This window comes from Callorhinus ursinus, unplaced genomic scaffold (genome assembly GCF_003265705.2).
Source record: "Callorhinus ursinus isolate GAN/ISIS: 27379988/994484 unplaced genomic scaffold, GSC_fseal_2.0 scaffold101, whole genome shotgun sequence".
Taxonomy (NCBI): Eukaryota; Metazoa; Chordata; class Mammalia; order Carnivora; family Otariidae; genus Callorhinus; species Callorhinus ursinus.
The window spans coordinates 894,960-915,074 of NW_027397163.1; the positions used below are offsets into that span (position 1 = coordinate 894,960).

Sequence of the window (20,115 nt, forward strand, 5' to 3'; positions counted from 1 at the left end):
CCTTACTCACCTGGTAAGACTCTCAGAAAGCCTGTAAGCAAAATACCAGGCCAATTATTTCAAGGGGCTTTATTGGCTCTGATGGGGTTCAGAACAGCCCCCAACCCTTGAATATGCCACTTTGGTATTTGGATTATTTTGAGCTGAAGGTACTTGAGACCCCGGATGCTCAGCAGAAACTTTTGTCCTTCCCTTAACCACACCAAAGAATCTAAATTGGAGGTCTTTTCCAGAATAAGGGTTATTAATATAGATAAAGTGTATCTGAGTGACCCATATGGTGGGTGAAACATCTAATTGCCAAACTTCTGCTTTTCTTATCACTCTATGAAGTACATTCCTTCCTCTGAAATCCCAGATGCCCACTCCCTTCTCCTTAGCTCAAAATGACGTATATACCTCATTTTGCTTGACTATCTGAAATTTCCATGTCTATATGGATTCTTCTTACATATGTCTATTACATTTGATTTTCTCCTGTTAATCTATCTCATGTCCATTTGATTCTTAGTCCAGCTAGAAGGACTTTTGAGGGGACAGGAAATCTTGCTGCCCAACAACTGGCATGGTCGGCAGGATGTCCTTAACTTGCTGGACACTTCTCCCCGTGGACACTGCTGTAGCTGGCAGATCATCCTGGCACATTGGCCATACAGCCTGCAGAAGGTAAGATTTCTTACCATGTCAGCCTCCCAGAATTGCAACCTGTGGATTCTGAGGTAGCAAGAGTGTTGGGATTCTTTTCCACTTTTTCTAAATTTAGATTAGTCAATGAAAATATTTGTGGAACTAGATCCTTGGGACTGGCAACTTTTTGGTTAAATTTGGTAGAGTCCTCTTTGGTTACTGATCCATTTTCCCCCCAGGGATGTTCTTTGTTTTCTTTTGTCTGCCTCTTTATGTTGCTTGTTGTCAGTTCCTGAGGGACAGCTTTGAAGCCAAAATCACAAAATTGATAGGCACAAATCTAGTACTTAAAAGGTGTTAGAGAATCCACCACTTCAAGAAGACTCCTGTGATAAGATAGATTGGTCATGGAATGGGTTAGATTGTCATTAGGTCACCTGACAACCTCAAGAAAACGTCCATGCAACAAGGTATGTGGCAAAACAACACACATTCTTCAGCCCATGGCTCATCGCTCCTAGGTATTAGTTTGACTGCAAGAGGCCCAAAGCTTAGATAAAGCTGTTATATTTTTCCTTTTGTCTTGCTCCATCTCCTAAGAGCTTGACTTTGTGACCAATGAGAATATCCGCTTTGTTTTCCATCATCCAGAGGGTACACTTACTGGGGTACTCCATGGTGACCAGTTGAATAGATTAAGGATCCAAGCCTCTCTCTCTCTCTCTCTCTCTCTCTGGCTGTGCCAGCTCTCAGAGGTGTTTGTCAAGAGAGGTTCCAGCCCATAGGAACTTATGTCATCTCAACCTTCATTCCTTGTTAGTGTTGGAAAGTCCCATTCCAGAAGGATCTGCCTGATGTCACAGATTAGCAGGTCAATGACTGGAGGCATCTTACTTTTTTTTTTTTTTAAGATTTTATTTTTAAGTAACCTGTACACCCAAAGTGGAACTCAAACTCACAAACCCGAGATCAAGAGTTGCATGCTCTATTGATTGAGCCAGCCAGTTGCCCAGCATCTCACATTTTTTTGGGAGACTGGGAACACTATCCTTACCACCTGTGCAATGAAGACCTTTGCTTTTTGTATTTGTAGACAAAATTTGTAGACAAATTTTGGGAGTAAACTTCTGGATCATGAGGGTTGCACAGAGGTCTGTGGTCTCTCTGGATACGTCTTGCATCTTTGGTTGAGCCATTAAAAGACTTACTGGTTGAGTTGCTCTTGATAGATCTTACTCATCCATGGCCACGTGATGGAACCTTTAAATATATACATCCTTTATATTGGCTATGTTAATATACATATGAAATTATAAATCTTATCATGGCTTCGAAATGTAAACGGAGCCCACGATCTGCTGAGACTAAAGAAAAAAATGAAAAAAAGAAGGGGGGAGAGTCCTTGTAAAATACAAACTGCTGAAAGAGCTTTTTTATGCCCAGACTTTAGCATCTCTGATAACAGGCAGATATGCTTCAAATATCCACCTTGGAGAAATTAGATCCTCTCTCTCTGCCCTTGTTATAAATTTTCTACCCTCATCTTCTCTAGGACCTGAGAGCCAATCTTTGACATGAGAACTTTAGGGAGAAGTTTTTCATAAAAATGAATGAATGAATGAATACAGGGAAGTATTTAAAAATTGGGCCTGTAATGTCCTCTCCACAAATAGGAAAACAAAATTGAGATTTTGTTTATATCTTGTCTGTGTTTCCATATATGCTGTAAATGTAAGATATTTTCTCTACCTCCGAGTGGTATTGCTAAAATTAATATGTAAAGGAACTCTATTTAGTTGGTTTGAAGGCAAGTTCTTGTAAGGAAGGACTGGACATTCTAATAGTCAGAAAGATAGGAACCAACCCAAATGTTTTTCAAGTTCATGTGATCTGGGAAAATATTCTGTATTAAAGCTAATTTGAGGTTGTTGGTTTAACTAAAATAGACATGTCTTGGGGTGCCTGGGTGGCTCAGTCTGTTAAAAATCTGACTCTTGATTTAGGCTCAGGTCATGATCTCAGGGTCATGAGATGGAGCCCTACTTCGGGCTCCACGCTGGTTGGGGAGGGGGAGGAGTCTGCTTCTCTTCCTCTGCCTCTCCCCCTGCCTCTCCCCCCACCCATGCCCTTGTGTGCCTTGCATGTGTGCATGCGAGTGCTCTGTCTCTCTCTCTCAAATAAATAAGGCATCCTATTTTTTGCTCTGTTAAAAAATTATAGGGGTGGCTCAGCCGTTAAGTGTCTGCCTTTGGCTCAGGTCATGGTCCCAGGGTCCTGGCATCGAGCCCCGCATCGGGCTCCCTGCTCTGCAGGAAGCCTGCTTCTCCCTTTCCCACTCCCCTTGGGTGTTCCCTCTCTCACTGTGTTTCTCTCTGTCAAATAAATAAATAAAATCTTAGAAAAAATTGTACTGTGAAAATGTTTCCAAAAATTTCGAATTACATCTATAAATTGGCAATCTAAAGAATTCTGGTTTAACAGACGTTTCACAATTGCTTCCTACTTAGCTTACACTAGAAATTAACATTTCTATGTGTTAAGAAGTCTAATAAATGTAATTAAGACTGTTGGAAATAAGGGAAATAACTCTAGGCAAGGAAAGTTAAGAGCTGAGTTTTTGGTAAGAAAAATTATGAGGAATAAACATACATATTCACTGAGGGAAAAGAAAATAGTTTTGTCCCAAAATAAGACTGGTTCTTTAAAGAGGAAAAAATTTAGAACAGAATCTGAATGTGAAAAAGAAAGTTGTAGGTTTCTGTTGAAAGAATCTTTGGAAAGAATTTTATGTGTGTTCAGGATCGCATGTCTCCTCCCCCATAAGCTGGAAATCAGATACAACTTGGGGGGCAGTAGGTCTGGTCTCTATTCCAGAGCCTCTGTCCCTAACAACAGTGATTGGCCACCAGTCCTCAACACCATTCCAGTATCCCAGAATTGCTGATGAGAAGACATCCGCCTGGCAGTGAACAGAAAACAAAAAAGGAGAGAGAGTTTGGAGCCCAGACTCTATTTCAGGGAAATGGGTGATGGATCAGGTAGGGAGAACTTCCCAGAGAGTCACCAATGGGCTGATCTTCCCCCTCTTAAGTGTCTCAGATTCTTCCAGCAGCTATCTAGAACTGCCGTGGAGAATTGGAGCACCGAATGATCTATCCTTATGTATGCATCTGCTGGTGATCCAGAAATCAGTCATCACGAGGGCATTTCCCTAGGAGACCACTGGCAGCAAGGCATAACCTCAGACACTTGCCCTCAGTTCTTAGTCACCTAAGAATGCCTTTTTGGTGGGAAGGAGCAAGTGTCCCTTTTCTCTGGAGCTGAGCGAGTCTCCTCCCAACTAACAGCCTTGAAATTGTCCAGAAGTTGGAATAAAGAAAGTTTGCAGTTATTATAGTGAGAGTGAAGCTCCAGAACCAGTTAAAGTAGCACAAAGGAAGTGGGGAGCAAGCTCCAGGAGTTGTCCGAGTTCTAGGCTGGGAAACAGATGAGTGAGCCCGGGTGCCGACTTCCAGGGCTGACTCTTCTACCTGAGGATTCCCAGAGGAAGCCCACACTGCAGGGAGGCAGAGCAAACTGAAGTAATTCAGCGCACAAAGAGAGTGGGAAGTAAGAACAGGTTCCCAGGCCCGTTCTTCCAGTTTTCCTCTTTCCTGGAGAACAGACCAATGACACAGAAAAGCACAGGCCAGAAATCACATCGCTGGTAAAGCAGCTCTATTTCCCAGACGAGGCGCTTCGCTGGGCCCGAAAGTCAAAATGCTACACAGACTCGGTTTGGGGGTATAATTGCTGTTCCTCTGAATGTCCCTTCCTGGTCGCCAAGAGGATGGAGGTAGTCTCGGTCCAAGGACCCAGAGGGGGTCCCGCAGGACCAGCCAAGAGGGTCTCTCTCTGGCCATACACAGGATAGAAATGAAATGTGAGCCAGTGGGAGGTGAGAGCAGAGTATACTGAAGGAATAGGGAGAGGGTGCAGGTACACACTGTCTGGGAGACTCAGAAAGGAAAGGAAAGAGTCTCATCTTTGCTTGGGGCCTGGGGATTTTATTGAGGATTGTGGTCTGGTATATATGTCTTCTCTGGCATCCAGGAACTGTTTAGGACGAGGATAAAGGCCCAGGTGTCCCCCAAAAGTCAATGATTGGTGTCCAGATGTCCAGCCTCAGTGCTCTCAAATATGTGCATGATGACTTCCTCCGGTCATTCTCACCTGGCCGCTCCTTGGGTGTTATCTATTGAAAAAATCATTAGCTAAGAACTCATTAGCTCCTTGTCCCATACAAGGAGGAGATACCTTATTTGTTCTAGGGGACATGTGTAAAGTGGCAGTGTAGGTCCTGGCAAAAACAGAAGCAGGAAAAGGAGCAAAAAGCAGATTTTTATGGAGTCCTTCAGGTTCCCGGTCTGAACACTACTTTTTCTTTTCTTTTTTTTTTTTTAAAGATTTTATTTATTTATTTGAGAGAGAGAGTGAGAGAGAGAGAGAGCACATGAGAGGGGGGAGGGTCAGAGGGAGAAGCAGCCTCCCTGCTAAGCAGGGAGCCCGATGTGGGACTCGATCCTGGGACTCCAGGATCATGACCTGAGCCGAAGGCAGTCGCTCAACCAACTGAGCCACCCAGGTGCCCTGAACACTACTTTTTCTATCTCAGTGACCAGAACGTTGTCCTATGGCCACTCAGAGCAAAACTATATGTCTAGGGGCTCCTAGGTGGCTCAGTTGGTTAAGCATCTGCTTAAACTAAAGAACACTCTGACCCCCATCTGTCTCCAGAAAGCAAGAAATCAATCTTCCACGTGAAAAGTGTCCTCCCTGTGCCAAGAGACAGAGACATTCTTATCACCAGAGGTAAAAAATTTAGAGCTGAGACGTCTACATGAACAAACCTCACTTTTCACTAATTTACTACTCCAGCCCAAATTCTCTTAAGAATTCCTTACTAACTGAAGGCCCAAACTTTGTTTATCTTTATCCTGCCAATTCTTCACAGACTTATTGTCTTTTTTTAAAAAAGTATAAAAACCGTCCTGATCAGTTCTTTGGGTCTCAATTTCATTATTGGTCTTTCATGTGTATGTGATTAAAGTTTTTTTCTCCTGTAACCAGTCTCAGGCATTTTAATTCTTAGGCCAGCTACCATAATCATGAATGGTTAAAGAAGGTTGTTCCTCCATCACAATAATTTTTACCAGAAAATCATAAATAATTGCAGAGCTAATGGCTCTTCATGCCCACCTCCAAAGAGTGAGCAATTTATTTGCATACATGATGAAACTCTTGTGCATCTGGGTAAAGAATAGTCTAAATTAGAGGGTCTTTTTGTATTCATTTGTTACAGCGCAAAGGGTGATGGCCATTGCGTCAGGTGTGTGAAATAGTACAGGTAACAACAGTTCTTCCCGATGGTGTTCTCACATGTCCACCTGTGGTAGAGACATATATGTAAGATTTTATTTATTTATTTGAGAGAGAGAGAGAGAGAGAGACAGGGAGAGAGCACAAGCGGGGGGGAGGGAGAAGCCGACTTCCCTCAGAGCAGAGAGCCCCATGGGATCAATCCCAGGACCCTGAGATCAAGACCTGAGCCAAAGTCAGATGCTTAACCGACTGAACCACCCGAGTGGTCCAGAGTGTTCTTTCTGCGTTGGCTGTTTCATACATAACTTTCAGTTCAAAACAGTATGCCACAGTGGCCCATTTTAGGGCAGCCTGCCCTTGTCCCTTACCCAAACTTCGGAAGACAGAACTGGCAATACCCTGTAGGCAGGGAGACCAGAAGCCTAGAGAGCTCTCCCTCCCCAGCCCCACCCAGATCCCTGCTCCTCTGAAGCTTTGTCCAAGCCTGGCCCCACCCTCATCTCAGCCCCTCACTGAACTGATTAGAGGAGATGAGAGTTTTGGTTTGTCGCTCCTCCCACATTGTAGGCAGAGAGAGTTAGGGGTCCTCAGCAAAAGAAAGAGGAGTCGTTTTAAGTCCCCTGCTATTTTCTGTGATCTGTGCCTTATGGGCTCTGCTTGTCCTAGCACACTTCCTGCAGAACTTCCTAGAATGTGTCAGAATTACAGAGCAATGCAAAAACCTCAGTAGTTCAGAACTTTAAGGGAACAAAGGGAATGAGAAAACTAACAATCTGGCCTAACCATATCAGAGACATCAGTAGCACCAATTTTAAGCGCTGTTTTCAAAAAAGTAAGCAAGGCCCTGCATTCCTGTCCTGAGATAAGGAGCCCAGAGCTCCATTCAGTTTGCACAGGCTCTAAGAGCTCGCTCATCAACCATTCCCCTAGACTGACAGTTACCTGTGCAACCTGATACCTGCCTCTACCAGGGATGACAGAACTCCTCATTCTGAATATTCATTCTAACCCTAAATAAAAGGAACCCACTCACCACTGCTCAGGGAGTCAAGGCTTTGGAAGTTATTCCAAAATAACTTTTTATTCGCTGCAAATAAATTTTCCTTTGTGCGACAGCTCCACCAGGTGTAGCCCATACTCTACCTAGAATTCACCAAGGAGCGAACTCACCTGAGTTTGGCTACAACATCTCAATGGCAGGTGCTCACGTTTTGCTGAAACCCCAAAGCTGATATATGGAGGAAAGAACTGTATGTTTTGGTCTTATTAGATTCTGTGCGTGAAGAGCCAACCCAGGGCGCCTGGGTGGCTCAGTCGTTAAGCGTCTGCCTTCGGCTCAGGTCATGGTCCCAGGGTCCTGGGTTCGAGCCCTGCATCGGGCTCCCTGCTCCGCAGGAAGCCTGCTTCTCCTTCTCCCGCTCCCCCTGCTTGTGTTCCCTCTCTCCCTGTCTCTCTCTCTCTGTCATATAAATAAATAAAATCTTAAAAAAAAAAAAAGCCAACCCATTCAGCACCCTGTTTCCTACTTCTGAACATCCTGTAGTTGCTCAAGTATTTTTTTTTTTTAAGATTTTATTTATTTGACAGAGAGCATGAGCAGGGGGGAGGAGCGAGGGGAGAGGGAGAAGCAGACTCCCCACTGAGCAGGGAACCTGGGAGGGACGTGGGACTCGAACCCGGGACTCTGGGATCAAGACGTGAGCTGAAGGCACACGCTTAACCAACGGAGCCACCCAGGCACCCAGTTGCTCAAGTGTTAAAAAGTAAATACAAATATACATTGTGAAATGACTACCACAATCAGGCTAATGAACATATACCTCACCTCACATAGCTAAGATTTGCATGTGTAGTGAGAACACTTAAGATGCTCTCTCCTAGCCAATGTTAAGTATACAATACACTACTATTTTTTTTTTAAAGATTTTATTTATTTATTTGAGAAAGAGAGAATGAGAGACAGAGAGCATGAGAGGGAAGAGGGTCAGAGGGAGAAGCAGACTCCCTGCTGAGCGGGGAGCCCGATGTGGGACTCGATCCCGGGACTCCAGGATCATGACCTGAGCCGAAGGCAGTCGCTTAACCAACTGAGCCACCCAGGCGCCCCTACAATACACTACTATTAATTACAGCCAGAGTGATGTGTATTAGGCCTGTAACTGACCTATTTAGCATCACTCCTAACTCAGGAAATGAACAGATAAGCTCTGGTACACTGCCTTGGCCAAGTGCTCTGTCCAAGGGAATGAATCCCTAGGGGGCCGGACAAAATGAAAGGATAGCTCCTGGCTGGGTTTGCCCACACTGTTGCTGAAAAAACTCCTATAAACTCATCACAAGAGAAACCAAGAACTCAAGAGACAAGGGATTGGAAAAGCGAAAGGGAGAAATTTATTTTGGGGAGAGAAGGTAGATTCAAGCCTTAATAACTGATCTCTCTACCAATAGGATGGACACCTAGTGTTTTATAGGGAGAGGTTCAGGGGGGGCACACGCAAGAGAGCAGGCAGGGAGCACAGGATCCTGTGTGGGGGTTGGTACGTGGTCAGTGCACAGTCATGAGCCTAGAAGGAGCAGAGCTGGGGATGAGTTCTTGCAGGCATTCTGTTGCTATCAGGACTTTTCTGGCCTGGCAGTTGGAATGTTCTGGTCATTTTAAAACATCTTCAACGCCTAAAGAAAGTGTGATAAAAAGTACAAAGCAGGGGTTTCACTGCATGAGGTAAGTGGTCTTCTTGTCTATTTCTGGTTTTAACTGCTGGGGTCTGCAGTTGAGCAAGAGGGCTAGCTGACAGACCTTCAGTAATTATTTATCTTGCCTAAGTGAATCTTTTTACCATTTGACTAGCATCTCAACTGTTTCCCTCACCTTCAGCCCCTGACAACAAACATGCTAATCTTCACATTTGTGATTTTAACTTTTTATGGATTCCACGTACATGTGGATTATATACAGAACTGGTTTATTCCTGCGTGTGGCTTATTTAACTTGGCAAGATGTCCTCTGAGTACATCCTGTTGCAAATGGAAATATTTCCTTCACTTCTGAGGCTGAAATAGGTATATACACACAACACACAACACACACACACACACACACACACACACACACACACTACCTTTTTCTTTTCTTTAAGTAGGCTCCATGCCCAGCATGGAGGCCAATACAGGGCTTGAACTCACAACACTGCGATCAAGAGTAAGATGCTTAACCAACTGAGCCACTTTTTCTTTATTCATTTGGGAGAGAATATGTGATGTCAAAATAAATCACTTTGTGTGTGGATTGTTTTGAGTTGAAGGCAATTAGAACCCAGCAGACTCAGGTTATGTTATTTTGCCTCTCATTTAACTGCCAAAAGAAATTAGATAGGGGACCTCAATCCGGAAGAGAGCTAATACGAGAGATAATTTTTTTTATGAGAAAGATTCACCTGCCTGTTGTGGAAAACATTTGCCAGCATTTGCTCTTTCCTTTTTCCTGTGAATACACTTCCCCCTTTCTGAAATTCTAAATTCTATCCCCGTCTCCTTAGGTCAGAATGGCATTTGAGCATCATTTGCTTGTCTTTGAGTCTAATATCTTTGGGGTTCTTATAATGAGGAAATTAAATTTGTTTTTCTCCTTTGAATAATCTGTTTTATGTCAGTTTAATTATTAGACCAGCCAAAGAACCTAGAAGGAAGAAACGAGTTTTCCTCTCCTACACATTCATCCCAATCAGTAGGACAACAGCAAGACCACTTCATATTTTACAATGAGAAACCACTAGAATGGCTAACATAGAGAAAAAAAGGATAATATCAAATTTCAGTGGAAATGTTGAGCAATTAGAATTCTCATATATTGCTGATAGGAGGGTAAAGAGTGCATTCACTTTGGAAAACTGGCGGTGACTCATGAAAATAAACATTTACCTACTAAAGGATGATGTAGAAAATATGTTGGGGTTCAGAGCCCACGGCCAGGAAAGAATTCTTGAGTCATCTTTGGTGCAAAAAGGTGGTTTTATTACTCACCATTTTTATTTTTTTTTTAAGATTTTATTTATTCATTCATAAGAGACAGAGGCAGAGGGAGAAGCAGGCCCGATGCAGGACTCGATCCCAGGACCCTGGGATCATGACCTGAGCCGAAGGCAGACGCTTAACCATCTGAGCCACACAGGCACCCTACTCACCATTTTTATTAATGGGACAGGACCCCAGGGCTGAAAGAGCTGCACTGGGGTCATGAGGAGAGGCAGATTATATACTTTCAAATGGGGAGGGGGTTAGGGATAATGTAAGTCTCTAAGGAATTTTGGAAGCAAGATTTCCAGGACCTTGAGGGGTTAGGTAAAGGGCATTTATTTCCATCTAATAAGACCTTAGTCATGAGGCCCTTCAGATGTTTGGTGGATGATTGCCAACATACATCTTGGGGGGTAGAGAAAACGGAAGTTTCCAAAAGAATTTGTATATATTAAAGTAGACTTACAGGATCCTGGGCTGAGGGTGGGTGTTTGGGACAATGTTAAGCTACGATTGGCTTTCGCCCTTAGCAAAGTATTGACACAGAGGCCGCTGAGCTTCACTCTACCTGTTTTAAGGACTTGTCAATGGGCTGTAGGAAGTAAGGATATTTAATGTTTTCTCTTGCTTTTGCTTCCACATCAAGGGGAGCATTTTGTAACCCCAAAATATGTCTTTTTTGGCATAAGGATTATTTTAGACTGGTTATGTTATTTTATTTATTTAGTTTTAAGATTTTTTAATTTATTCATGTGACAGAGACAGGCTCAGCGAGAGAGGGAACACAAGCAGGGGGAGTGGGAGAGGGAGAAGCAGGCTTCCCGCCGAGCAGGGAGCCCGATGCGGGGCTCGATCCCAGGACCCTGGGACCATGACCTGAGCCGAAGGCAGACGCTCAACGACTGAGCCACCCAGGCGCCCTAGACTGGTTATTTTAAATATACAGTGGATTAAGGTGCCTGGTCACCTCCGCAAATGCTTCCCACTAGGATCACGTGTGGAGTTTCAAAAAGGATAGTATCTGGGGGCCTCCCCCTCAGACTCTTGTCAATTGATTGAGGTGAAAACAACCGTGCTGTAATTAAGGGCTCCAGGTGATTCTAAGTGAGGCCAGGGTTAAGCATGAGGGCTTCGGGTGATTTTATGAGGGTTGAGAGCAGGCTCTGGCTCAAGGAGCGGTGACAGGGTCTCTGCCACACGAGTCTGGGAGGGTCAGGTCAGGTCCAGGCAGCACACGTTTCCTATGCCGTAGAACCTGGGGGCGTCTGTGGGAAGGGAGGCCCCTTCAAAGTGTTGCTGGGTGGCCTGGGGAGACCCTGGGGCCTCGATCCGGCCCATCCCAAATATATTGCTGAAGTGTCCCCCTCTTGTCACAAGGAAGAATTCAGGGACATACAGAGCACAGCAAATGAGTGACACAAACAGGGAAGTTTATTAAAGCAAAGTACATACACTCTCAAGATGTGAGAGCGGCAGATGCCGACGGCGGACCCGGCCGCCCCGGGCTTCGGGTTTCTACGTGTGGTTGTCGGTTGTTAACTAGGGGGTGGACTATTTGTGACTTGGGGTGGGAATTTCTTGAAAGCAGGGTTTCCGCGCCTTTTCTTCCTTATTTGGTCGGGCGCTTCCGGTCATGGCACCCGCCATCTTGGGCCCGGCTGGTTTGATCTGGCTTCTGGTGGAGCGCTGCCCGGACGGGCGTCCGACTTCGCTGATAGGTGGCTACGGTTCTGTGTTTGCTCTTCTCCAGGTGTCCGGTTAGAACAGAGCCATCTGCCTTCTCTAACGGAAACAGAGACGGAGACACTCAGGGATCGGTCTCCGAACAGGAGCTCATTGTTTCGGAGCAGCTCCTGACACAAAGGACGAGGAAGTTGGGCCTTTTCTGCATTTCACGGTCCTGCCTGCAGGCGACCGGTTTGCCTGTGAGGAGGCTCTGTTGGGGGCTTTACGGGCAGTTTTCTCCCGATGCCGCTGTGATTGCTCCACGACCTCTCCTCTGAGAAAGAAATCCAGAGATCGAGGGGAGGGAAGAAGAAATGGCCAATGCTCAGGTAAGCCTTGCGTCCCAGGTCGGAGGCCTTGTCATCTCCTCCTGAAATTCCAAGCAATCAGAAGTTGCCAGTGTCGATTCCTTTAGTACTGATGTTGCTGTTTTTAGTGTTTTCACCTATTTTTTTTAAAAAACCTTTTTTAAAAAGGATACTGAGGGGCGCCTGGGTGGCTCAGTCCGTAAGGCGTCGGACTCTTGATTTTGGCTCGGGTCGGGGTCTGGGGGGGGGGGGTGAGCCTGAGCCCAGCGTGGGGCGCCCCACTCACTGCGGAGTCCGCTTCTCTCCTCCTCCCCCGAGCGCGTGCACGCACTCCCCCTCTTTCTAAAATCAAATAAATAATAATAATTTTTCCCTTTTTTTTTTTTTTTTTTTTAAGGATACTGAAATTCAGCTCTTTGGAATACTCTCCTATATTCCAGAGCCCTCTTTCCCTTCCCTCCGACCTGGCTTCCAATAGGACACGAACAGTTGTCATTTTGAATTAATGTCTTGTCTCTATCGAAAATGTTCCCTCTGTGACAGATTCACAGGGGAAAGCATTGCATTAAAGATTTCTGTCGTCGATGCGGTCGAGTCCTGGGATATCAGTCAGTCAAGGGGAACATTTCACGGTCAGGTCCCATCTGGGTACTTTAATGGCTGTGTGTACGCCAGGATTAAGAAAATGCACAAATAAGCAGGGTGGATATGCGTCCCAAATAACTCAGAAAGTTCTGGAAAAGACACAGCCTTGCTGTTTAGAATGTGAAAGAAAGATGCTCTATTAAAAAAAAATACACTAGAAGGGCGCCTGGGTGGCTCAGTTAGTTAAGTGACCGACTTTTGATTTCAGCGCAGGTCATGATCTCAGGGTCGTGGGATTGAGCCCAGCGTCTGTCTCCCACGCTCAGCGGGGAGTCTGCTTGAGATTCTTTCCCTCTGCCCCTCCCCCCACTCGCGCTTTCTCTCCCTTTCTCTCATAAATCGTTAAAAAAAAATACACTAGACATTACAGGATGTGGGCGCTGCGTGTGGCTTGTGATTTGTATATATCCACTCTTTCCTCATAATTAGATTCATAATTTTGATTTATTTTTGGGGGGCAGTGATCATACGCCCTTCCTGGTGCTGCCGGCACTGATACCAATTTGCTTATTATTACAGCTGCTGTTAACTTCTTTTACTTGGCTTGGTGCTCTCTGCCAGATTCTTTATGTATAATGTAAATATGTCTCTTAGTCATTCATAAGGATTGGATGCATTTACTGAAAGGTGTGCAGAAGCCATCACATTCAAACTGGAAACTCCTTTCGTCTGAGTTTCTCTTTGCTTGTAGTTTCCAGTGGAAAATGAGGGCTCTCTCTTTTGTGCACTGGAGGTAACGGACTGCTGGAAGTGGTGTTCATACAGAATTCAGGCCGTTGTCCTGCAAGTTTCTGTTTTACTCCACACCCATGTCTCAGACGTACTCTCTTCTTTGTATTTTCAGAAACAGAAAACCAGAATCGCGTAATTAACATGTTCTGAGTATCTTAAAATTCTGAAACCTAATATAGCATAAATGGTTATTGGAAGAAAATTTTCAGTGAAATACTAGACTCAAATGTTGGTTTTCTTTTTTTCCCCAAATTTTTATTTAAATTCCAGTTAACATACATACAGTGTATAGCTGTTTTCTTTACAGCATTCTGTGTGTTTGTCTTTAGAGTGTGATTAAAAGACAGAAGCATCATCATCCACACATGGATTTATAAGTTTTATGCCATTGAGAATGTTTCTTCAGCTACTATGACAGTTTTATACTCTGTCACTTTTAATGTGTATGTAATTGCTTTTTACATGCGTGGATGTGTGCATGAAATGTAAAGAGTAGATCCATTTTGTGTCGGTGTCTTCTTGTTTCCATCACCCTTCTCAGATCGCAGCAGGCTTGTCTCTGTATTATTGTCCTGGGTGTCATTTTAGATCGATTCTAGGTCAGACACCCTGGATTAAAAACTAATCCCTTCCATGTACTGGATGTTTGTCAAAATATTCTCATAAAAAGAACATGTTCTGTTAGATTATTATTACTTCTTTGTGCATTAATATATGAAAAGTCATCAGAATGCTATTTAGTAACCAGTAAATGCTCAAAAAGTATTGTTGTGCCGTTCTTGCTAAGTAAAATGCCTTCAGTTCCAAGTCCTCCAAGAATTCTTAGAGTTCTACCGCTTTGTTATTAGAAAAAAGAAAAAAAATGTATCCTTTGGCCCATACGCTACTGCCTCCGTTAGAAATGCAGACCCCGATCCCACTCCAGAAGTCTGGAACAGAATCTGCATTTTCACAAGATCTACAGTGCCTGTTGTGAAATTCTAACTCACATTAGAATTTGATAAGTACATTTGTAATCCACCAAAACTCCATGTAAGAAATAGACACAGGGCGCCCGGGTGGCTCAGATGGTTAAGCATCTGCCTTCGGCTCAGGTCATGATCCCAGAGTCCTGGGATCGAGTGCCGCATCAGGCTCCCTGCTAGGCGGGGAGCCTGCTTCTCCCTCTGCCTCTGCCTCTCTCTCTCTCTCTCTGACTTTCATGAATAAATAAATAAAACATTAAAAAAAAAAGAAATAGACACAACTTCTGCTGTATGATATAAATGTAGTTCTCAGTAATGTGTATGCCTGTATTGAGGCCTTCATTTGACAAGTTATCTTGGGTAAACACAGTATTTATAATGGTTTTGTGGTTCATATGCCATCCTTTTACCTCAGGGCTAGAGAATACATTAGAGCACATTAGTGTGTTAAAAATTATCTTATGGGGGCACCTGGGTGGCTCAGATGGTTAAGTGTCTGCCTTCGGCCCAGGTCAGGATCTCAGGGTCTTGGGATAGAGCCCAGCTCAGCAGGGAGTCTTCTCCTCCCTCTCCAGCTCCCCTTGCTTGTGCTGTCTCTGTCTCTGTCTCTCTCAAATGAATAAATAAAATCTTCAAAAAAATTATCTTATGGATACAGCAGGAAACACACCTGAGCCAGAACCAGTTCTCCTGAATATAAGTGAACGAACATGAGTTCACTCCTTGGTGAGTCACAGATACAAAGCACACCCGGTAAAGCTGTGACAAAAAGGAAATTTTATTTGCAGCAAATAAGGAGATCATTGGGAATAACTTCCAAAGCCTTGACTCCCCGAGCAAGGATGAGTGGATTCCTTTTATTTAGGGTTAGGATGAATATTTAGAAAGGGGAGCCTTGTCATTTTTTATAGCGGCCGGTATTAGGTCGTGCACATGCCTTAAGAAAACCAGTCTATACATACTTTGTGTGTTACATAAATGAGTGGAGATTTAGTATTATCATGAGGTAAAGGTAACTGTTTATCTGCAGATGTGATTTGGAGGTTAAGCTCAAACTGGTTTGGGCCCCTGGAGCTCTTTGTCAGAGCAGTCCTTAATCCTTGAGGAAGTTTCCATTATTGGGGGGCTGTGCCCATCAGGTCTTTTGCCTGAGTTGAAAGATAAGCTGGAAAGAAGAGCTTAAGGAAAATGTGGGACAAAGCTCGCTGGGTGCAGGCAGGTGGGCAGTAAAGGTCCGGTCTCAGGGTCCAGCTGGTGACAAATCCCTCCTCTGGTTTTAGTCCCCTCGTTCTTGAGGGGCACAAGGAGAAGGTCCATCTTCTGGAGCTACTCTCCTGCTAGACATGGGCATATCCTAAGGATTGACTGAGGAGCAGAATTTTTCCTCTGCTAGTTTTAGATACGCTTGTGGGTGTCCAGGTCTAACCCCAAGCTGCTCATATCCCCGTGTTACTACCATTTGTAATTTTATAGCCTCTGTGTGCTTGGACAAAATTGCACCAAGCGGTTAAGTATGCAGGGTCCAAACAGCAATAAGAGCAGTGTTTTGTTAGTTTCTTTTTGTTATAGTCCTACTGACATTTACATAGGGAATTTATCCCCCAGGGATGGCCCACTGTGTTTATAGCTTTTAGCATCTCTAGGATAATAGTGACAAGAAGTAAAATTAAGAAGGTGTTCATTGTGGGGCGCCTGGGTGGCTTAGTTGGTTAAGTGCCCGGCTCTCGATTTCGCCTCAGGTCATGATCTCAGGGTCGTGGGATTGAGCCCAGCATCTGGCTCCCACGCTCACTGGGGAGTCTGCTTGAGATTCTTTCCCAGTGCCCCTCCCCCCGCTCACACTCTCTCTTCCTCTCTTTCTGTCTAAAATAAATAAGGCTTTAAAAAAGCCCCCCAAGGGCGCCTGGGTGGCCCGGTTGGTTAAGCGACTACCTTCGGCTCAGGTCATGATCCTGGAGTCCCGGGATCGAGTCCCGCATCAGGCTCCCTGCTCAGCAGGGTGTCTGCTTCTCCCTCTGACCCTCCCCCTTCTCATGTGCTCTCTCTCCGTCTCTCATTCTCGCTGTCTCAAATAAATAAAATCTTAAAAAAAAATAAAAATAAAAAAAGCCCCCCAAAACAAATAAATACACTAGGCATTACAGGGCATGGATGCTACATATAGCTTATAATTTGTATAAATCCACTGTTTTCTGGTAAGCGATCACGCTCTGCACTCAGTGCAGTCTGCTCGAGATTCTCTCCCTCCTCCCTCTGTTCCTCCTCCCCCACCCCCGCTTGCTCACTCTCTCTCAAATAAATAAAACCTTAAAAAAAAAAAAGGAAAAAGTGTTCATTGTAAAATCAGACCAAGTCAGAGGGGTCTAGGGCATCTATTTGCCATGTACTAACAATAAACTGTGGTATTTATTACTCAGCAGTCAGAGAATGATTTAATCTGTTAAAGGGGCCTGGCAGCAAACAAAAAGGCTGAAGAAACCAGAACAGCAGAACTACTGTCCTGCAGATAGAGATTATTGTGGTTTAAATTTGAGAGTCCTTACGCACTGAGGCTCTCCTAACCTTGTGAGTTTCTCCAACAGAAGTTTCAGGTCAGTGAATGGCTCACAGGAATATTTGTTGTTACCTGGTGCTAGTAGCATCTCCCCCTGGGCCTCTGGGTAGATGCCTATTTTACTCTCCTAGGGTGGATTCAAGGTAGGGCTCCCTCTAATGTGAAGGAAGAGCATGTGATTAGTAGCACTGGGTACTACTACGGTCCCCAGTTTCATTTGGGTGAAGCTTAATATCAGTGGGTAGAGGGAGGAAAAATTTTCATATTTGTTGAGTGTATTCATCACCTGTCAGAGATTAATTATATGCTTAATGGCTTGAGAAACCTGTGGGTCTGGAGGTGAGAAGGAGTCAGAGCATTTTGGAAAGCCCTCCCATACGTCATCCCAAATGGGCCAAGATTTTAGTTTGCCCTTTGGGGTAGCTCTCACTCTGGTGAGAGCTGTTGGTAGTAACTTTAACCAATGTTCCTGTTTCCTGGCACAACTTTGCCAGAGTCTGTTTTAGGGTTCTGCTCTCCCATTCTGTCTTCCCAGAAGACTGAGTCTCCAGGCAGAGTGTAACCTCTACACGACACCTCAAATAATTTTGGATATAAAGGCTGGCCCATTGTCATTCTGGATTGACCTTGGCAACTGAAATTGAGGAATTTTCTCCTTTACTAAGGGCCTAGTTACTTTGTTAGTTCTTTCTGTCCTTCAGGGAAAGGCCTTAGTCCATCCAGTGAATGTATTTACAAACACCAGGGGCCATTGGCATTACAGTAAAGTCTGTTCACCAATCCTCCCCTGGCATTGTCCAAAAGACAGGTCTATTTTAATTAAACCAATAAGCTTAAACTTTAATTTACCAAAATGATCCCAGATAAGTAGATGTGAGAAAATTTGGGTTACTTTATATTTTTGTGGATTTTAGAATGCCCCCCCCCCTTTTTTTTTAACAAGCATTTGTCTTTTAACCAGCTAAATAGAATTCTTACCTGTGTCAAGTGCATGCTTCCAGGGACCCAGGGAGTTGCTGCCTCCTTTTTTTCGGGGTTAAGGGAAAGGAGGAAGTGCTTAAGGACCAAGCAGCCAGGGTGGGCATTTAAATTGGGAACAACAAACAGACCAAACAACCAGGTGAGATGGAGGTTTCAATCTCACAGACCTTAGACTAGTCTCCATTAGTTCACTCCCATTTTGCTAGATTAGATCATCCCAAGCCTGTGAAAGGCTGGGTCCTGTGATCTGTCATCAGGGATGTCTAGACTCAAGTTGAATGAGTATTCAATTCCCTCAGAGTATTCTGACCTAATATTATGCTGGCTTGCCCAGACTTTGTCAGACAACTCTAGTTTACCTCTGAAAGCTGTGTCACAGGGCGCCTGGGTGGCTCAGTTGGTTAAGCATCTGCCTTCAGTTCAGGTCATGATCCCAGAGTCCTCGGATCAAGCCCCTCATTGGGCTCCCTGCTCAGTGGGGAGTCTGTTTTTCCTCTACCCTTCCCCCCACTCATGATCTGTGATCTCACTCTCTCTCTAATAAATAAAGTCTTAAAAAAAAAAAAAGCTGTGTCACGTACCTGTTGTTAACTTATCCCAACAGAAGTCCTTCTGAGTAATAGTAGTCAGAGTGGATGCTGGATTTCAGGTGATGTCAGAACCCCAGGCTGGCAGTCACAGGCACGAAGAGTGAGAGCCTCCTTCCTCCCTCAGGGAATCTGCCCCCGGCCCCAGTAACTTGAACAGGTTAGCCGGGGTGAGCTTGTGGTGCCCACAGCTTCATCTGTTGGAGGCCAGAACTTGGGAAAGACACCTGTCCCATCTGGATCACCAAATTTGTAACTGAACTAAAGTGAATTTGCTTCCCGGTGAATCACAGACAGAAACTACACAGTGGAGTTGTCACACCAAGGAAAATTATTTATAGCAAATAAGGAGATCACAGGGAATAATTTCCAAAGCCAAGACTCCCAGAGCAAGGGTGAATGAGTTCCTTTTATTTAGGCTTAGGATGAATATTTAGAAAGGGTAGCCTTGTCATCTTATGAAGAGGTGGGCATAAGGTCATGCATCTGCTTTAAGGAAACCATTCTAACCACAGTTTGTATGTTATGTAAATGAGCTTTGTGCTCCTTGGGGGAGAATTTAGTATTATAATGAGGTAAAGGTAACTGTAGGTCACTCCTTGGGTCACTCTTGAGGTGCATCTGCACAAGTGTGAGTTGGCATTTAAGCCCAAACTGGTCTGGGTGGTCTGGGTGCTGGAGCATTTAGACAAGGTAGTATTTACTACTTGCGTAGTAGTTTTTGTTTCCATTATGGGAAACTATGTCCCTGGGTTTTTTTTTGCCTGAATTTAAAGGTGGGCTGAGGGGTGCCTGGGTGGCTCAGTCCAGTCGTTAAGCCTCTGCCTTCGGCTGAGGTCATGATCCCAGGGTCCTGGGATTGAGCCTCACATCGGGCTCCCTGCTTAGCGGGAAGCCTGCTTCTCCCTCTCCCACTTCTCCTGCTTGTGTTCCCTCTCTCCTTGTGTCTCTGTCTGTCAAATAAATAAAATCTTAAAAAAAAAAAAAAAAGGCTGGGAAAAAGAGCTTAAAGAAAATTTGGGACAAATTCGGGGGGTACTAGCAGGTGAGCAGAAAGGTTAGGTCGTGGGTCTAGCTGGTGACATTAACTTCCTCTTTCATCTTAGGAACCATTGTGAACTCTGTCAATGGCCACTCGGTAACTGTGGTGTTTATTGCAGGCACTGCTGACATTCAGGGATGTGGCCATAGAATTCTCTCAGGAGGAGTGGGGATGCCTGAACCTCGTTCAGCGGGAATTGTACAGGGATGTGATGTTAGAGAACTATGGAAACCTTCTCTTCTTGGGTGAGGATAACTTCCTTCCAGACTTCCCAAACCACACTCAGGGTTTTCTTCCTTCCCTTGAAGACCGTCTCTTGGAAGATTCTTCTTTGCACGACTGGGATTCAGATCGCTGCAGTAAGGGAAGTAAGTAAGGGTTTAGAGGTGGAGAGAAAAATCTTCATGATGTTTCCTTTCCAGCTTTAGCTTCCCCTTCCTTAAGGTAACATCATCATTTCTGTAGATTAGTGGCAATTCTAACTATTGAGGGGCATAAAATGGTACTGCCCACATCTTAAACTCCAATTTCCACTCATTATTGTATGTAGTACTTGGAAGTGGAATCCAAGATT

At 44.5% G+C, this 20,115-nt stretch overlaps 2 protein-coding genes across 2 annotated transcripts in view; one reads left to right on the forward strand and one right to left on the reverse strand.

The window, feature by feature from the left end:
- The window catches only part of LOC112806790 (uncharacterized), a 909,505-nt gene that overhangs the window by 375,294 nt on the left and 514,096 nt on the right, over nucleotides 1-20,115 (reverse strand). The window lies entirely within an intron of this gene.
- The window catches only part of LOC112806782 (uncharacterized), a 293,799-nt gene that overhangs the window by 224,671 nt on the left and 49,013 nt on the right, over nucleotides 1-20,115 (forward strand). Inside the window, 1 exon segment of the mRNA XM_073889089.1 lies at nucleotides 19,660-19,909. Within this exon segment, the coding sequence (XP_073745190.1) occupies nucleotides 19,660-19,909 (250 nt within the window).